This window comes from Oratosquilla oratoria, unplaced genomic scaffold (assembly GCF_046742065.1).
Source record: "Oratosquilla oratoria isolate Oo_2021 unplaced genomic scaffold, ASM4674206v1 SCAFFOLD197, whole genome shotgun sequence".
NCBI lineage: Eukaryota > Metazoa > Arthropoda > Malacostraca > Stomatopoda > Squillidae > Oratosquilla > Oratosquilla oratoria.
Genome location: NW_027467549.1, coordinates 56,129 through 60,000, shown reverse-complemented (window position 1 = coordinate 60,000; position 3,872 = coordinate 56,129). Strand labels below are relative to the sequence as shown.

General features: G+C 40.8%; 1 protein-coding gene across 1 annotated transcript; it reads right to left on the bottom strand.

The window, feature by feature from the left end:
• Nucleotides 1-1,817: 1,817 nt before the first annotated feature.
• On the bottom strand, nt 1,818-3,660 carry LOC143022832 (uncharacterized). The gene is made up of 2 exons (XM_076181211.1): nt 2,971-3,660; nt 1,818-2,018 (listed from the first exon to the last, which is right to left on the bottom strand). The coding sequence occupies exons 1-2, from the start codon at nt 3,658-3,660 to the stop codon at nt 1,818-1,820; spliced, it is 891 nt and encodes a 296-aa protein (XP_076037326.1).
• Nucleotides 3,661-3,872: the final 212 nt, after the last annotated feature.

Below are 3,872 nucleotides of genomic sequence, written 5' to 3'. Positions count from 1 at the left end.
TTTTCATATCATATTTATGTTGCGATATTCTTTTATCAATACCACGAAAACTGTCACCATCGTAGACATTTTTACAAACTAAACATGGCACACAGTAAACACCTGCTTGACGAACATTTTCCCTACTTTTATTTCTGCTTTTTATAAGATTGCCAACTGTTACCGAGCTGGTTTTCACAACATTAACATCAGCTCGTTCACAAAAGAAACTTGTTGAATAACGTGAGGATCCACATTCTGCGACAGGCGCGCGCGCGCGCACACACACACACACACACACACACACACGCACGCACACACGCACGCACGCACGCACGCACGCGCACACACATACACACACACACACACACACACACACACACACACACACACACACAGACACACCGATTTCCTGACGCAGCTGATGACTTGGAACAATAGTTTTGACGATGTTGTGATATACCTTCAAAGGTTGAGTACACTTTCGAACACCGTCCTGGTGCTCTCTTGACAGCAACAGGTGCCTTTATTCAACTGAGAGAAGCCCCCAGTTGGGCTCAAAGCCAATCGCAAACAGTTGACACGATCAAGAGACTTAAAAGTGAAGCTCCTAAGGTGAGCACGAAGTGTACCAACACTTTGTTTCATGGAGCAAAGTAGTCTCTTGATGAAAGTGTGATTATTGAAGCTATCGTATGAATATCGCAACGTTATCTGCCCCGTTGGCGTGTAAAAAGTGTCTGTTTGTTCCTCGGTATTCGGAAGATCTGAAAAAGAATCATTTCCTTGGTTAAGGGCAATTGTATGCCAGCATACGGAACGAAGGAAAATACCTTCTGTACGTCTTTTTAAGCTACAAGGAAGCAGAGTAACTGCATTCGTTGGCATGGAAACGAGTAACAACAGTTAATCCAACTGAGTTGTGAAGAAGGTCCTGGTTTCAACCAAGGCTGCCTTCTTGATTTCTTAAAGAATTGAGAGAAATTTTCGTCATTTCTGACTTCTCAATCGTCATCCAAATCACCAAGGCCTGCCCGTCTCAGAATATGGGTCCTCACGTTGTTCAACAAATTTCTGTTGTGAACGAGGAAAAGAAGGTCCTTGTTTCGACGTGCCTTCTTCATGTTTTTGTGAAGCTTCTCTCTGACGGCGTGGAACTCCTCAAGGAAGATGTCCCTTCCGAGGTCGCCGGAATACTCCACGAAGTCTCCATCGCATCTTCGCCGCTTCCATTCGAAGTCTTCGCCTTCCTCTGAAAATCCTGTTGTTGCCGACTTCCTTTTAAGAAGAGTGAGTGTCTCCATGACGAGTCTTCTGCTGGTGCACAAATTCCTCGACCCTCCGGTCATCCACCTCTGGGTCTCGCTTGAGCTCTTTGACATATCCCGGATTCTTCGGATTTTCCTCCGGTCGGAACTTGAAGAATCGCGTTCTTCGACGCAAGCGTTCCCTTACTCCAAAATGATGTCCTCCTTCTGTCGCCACTCTTAACACTGCCATTATGAATAAGATGACCATTTCCCCCTTACGATATGGGAGAACTCTTAAGATAAATAAAATCACTTCCAGATATATACACATAAACATGTAAAGACGGTACTGGGGGAGTATTTTTCAATCCTGTTTGCCATGTTTACTATAATCATTAATATTAGTGATTGTTTGTTCTCCAAAAGTTTGATATTGATCAGGAAGATAAAAGTGCTGGTGAAACGTCAGCAAGAGGGATCCAGTAAAGAGACAAATGTTAACGACACCGTTGCGGGCACAACCTCCACGGCAATCGTTGCAAATATTTTCTTTGTTATTACACCTGTATTACTCCTCTTACCTTCTTCCTATTGGCATACTTGCCCTTTCTCCCATACATCACGCTTTGCAATAACAGAGCTGGTTTTGCTAATGTGATAGCAAAAACCATTGCTGTGGATGGTCACACTATTTGGCATCCAGGTTTTTGGTATCAATATTACCAACCGCCAGTTGAAGACACAAGGTTTTGTGCCACTAACTTTCTTACTGCCCTTATAACTATTATACTAGTATTGTTATTATCAATATCATTATCACGTACCATCATCATCATCGTCGTCATCGTCGTCGTCGTCGTCATCATCATCATAGTGTTTATTATCATTATCATCTTTATCATTGTAACTATTATTATCAATATTATTATTAATATTATCATTGTTACTATTATCATCATTGTTATCATTATCGTTATTAAACTAAGACACTTTTATGCACTTGAGGTCATCTCTACGGTGTACGAAATCGTCACTGAGAACAAAGATTCCAGCTTTCAACAAGTCGACTGGGAGACTATCTAAGGTAAACGAAACCGTCCGATAGCAGGTAGAGGAAGGCCCTCGCAAATTACAGCTAAAAGGTTAACAAAGACAGGTAGCCTCGTGACGTGCAAAGTTGATCTCTTAACTGGTTAATGTTGTCTACAGTCGGGACAAATCACACAAAAGTTAAAGTGCAACTTTGAAAGCGAAAGGCCACTTGCATGTCCGCCAAACAGGATAACCCGGATAGAGGTCATACATTCGCGTCAAAGCGCTTTAAGCAAAGGCCACTCCAATACCTCTCTCATTATTCCATCTTCCTCTTTACTCCCTGGCTCGATGCATTGCTTCGTGTTGTCTTTTGACACTTTCACAAGTACATAACCTTATACTTGGTAGTGCTGAACAAAGCTAGACAGTAGTGTATGTGTACTTGCTTGTGTGTGTCTGTGTCTGTGAACAAGAAAAAGAGAACGAAAAGAAGGTGAAGAAAGAGGAGGAGAAGGCGAAGGAGGAGGAAGCGAAGGAGGAGTAGGAATAGGAGGAGAGGGGAAAGGAGAAGGAAATAGAGAAAGAGGAGAAGGAGCAGGAAGAGAAAGAGGAGGATGAAAAGTGGAGTAGGGTGATAGACTATTGCTAATTTTCGTTTATGGTGCCCAATTTTGTAGAGAAAGATTAAATAGATTATACAACTTACTCTGGCTTTTTTTATAATGTCATCGGATGACACCAACAGATCATCAACATAGAAGTTATTAAGAACTATTTCACTTACTGATTTGTGAAACTGATTGCCGTGATCTTGTACAACTCGTTTTAGAGCATAATTTGCAATACTAGGTGAGCAACTAGCACCAAATGGATGAGAAGTCATCCGTAGCTTAACTATATCACTTCCTATATGTCCATCTTTCCACCATAAGAAATGCAGATAATCTCTATCATCTTCAGGTACTTTAACTTGATAATACATAGTTTCTATATCCGCAGTACACGCATATAGTCCTAATCTAAATCTCAAAAGGACACCTAACAGAAGATTACTTATATCAGGTCCCTGTCGCAACAAATCATTTAAGGACAAATCATTTACACGTGCTGCACAATCAAATACTACACGTACTTTATCTTTTTTTGTAGGATGACACACTCCAAAATGTGGAACATACCATGCTTGTTGATTCCTCACTTCACACTTAGGTACTTCTTCGGCGTACCCCTTCTCTAGTAAATTGATCATAAATTGCTTAGACTGCCTATAATATTCATCATCCTTGAATTTACACTTTAACCGCTGAAGTCTTTTGACCACCATAGGTTCACTATCAGGAACTATCCTAGGTTTCTCTATCATTGGTAAAGGGATCTCATATTTTCCATTAGTCATTTGCCTACACCCAGACTCAACAAATTGTAACCATCTTCTATCTTCCATGCTAGGTTCTACCGAATTCAGTGATGAATCCACAAACTCTCTATTATAAGATTCAATCAATTTCCTTTCTAAATAATTACCATCAACCTTTATCTTATTCACAGGAACTTCATGATTATTGTCTATTATTCTTCCTCACAATATCCATCCTACACGTGTTCTCA

Coding starts and splice junctions, on each gene's coding strand:
- LOC143022832 (XM_076181211.1), bottom strand. CDS start 3,660: ATGACTAATGGAAAATATGAGATCCCTTTACCAATGATAGAGAAACCT. Junction 2,019..2,970: donor ACATTATAAAAAAAGCCAGA/GTAAGTTGTATA, acceptor TAACAATACTAG/TATAATAGTTATAAGGGCAG.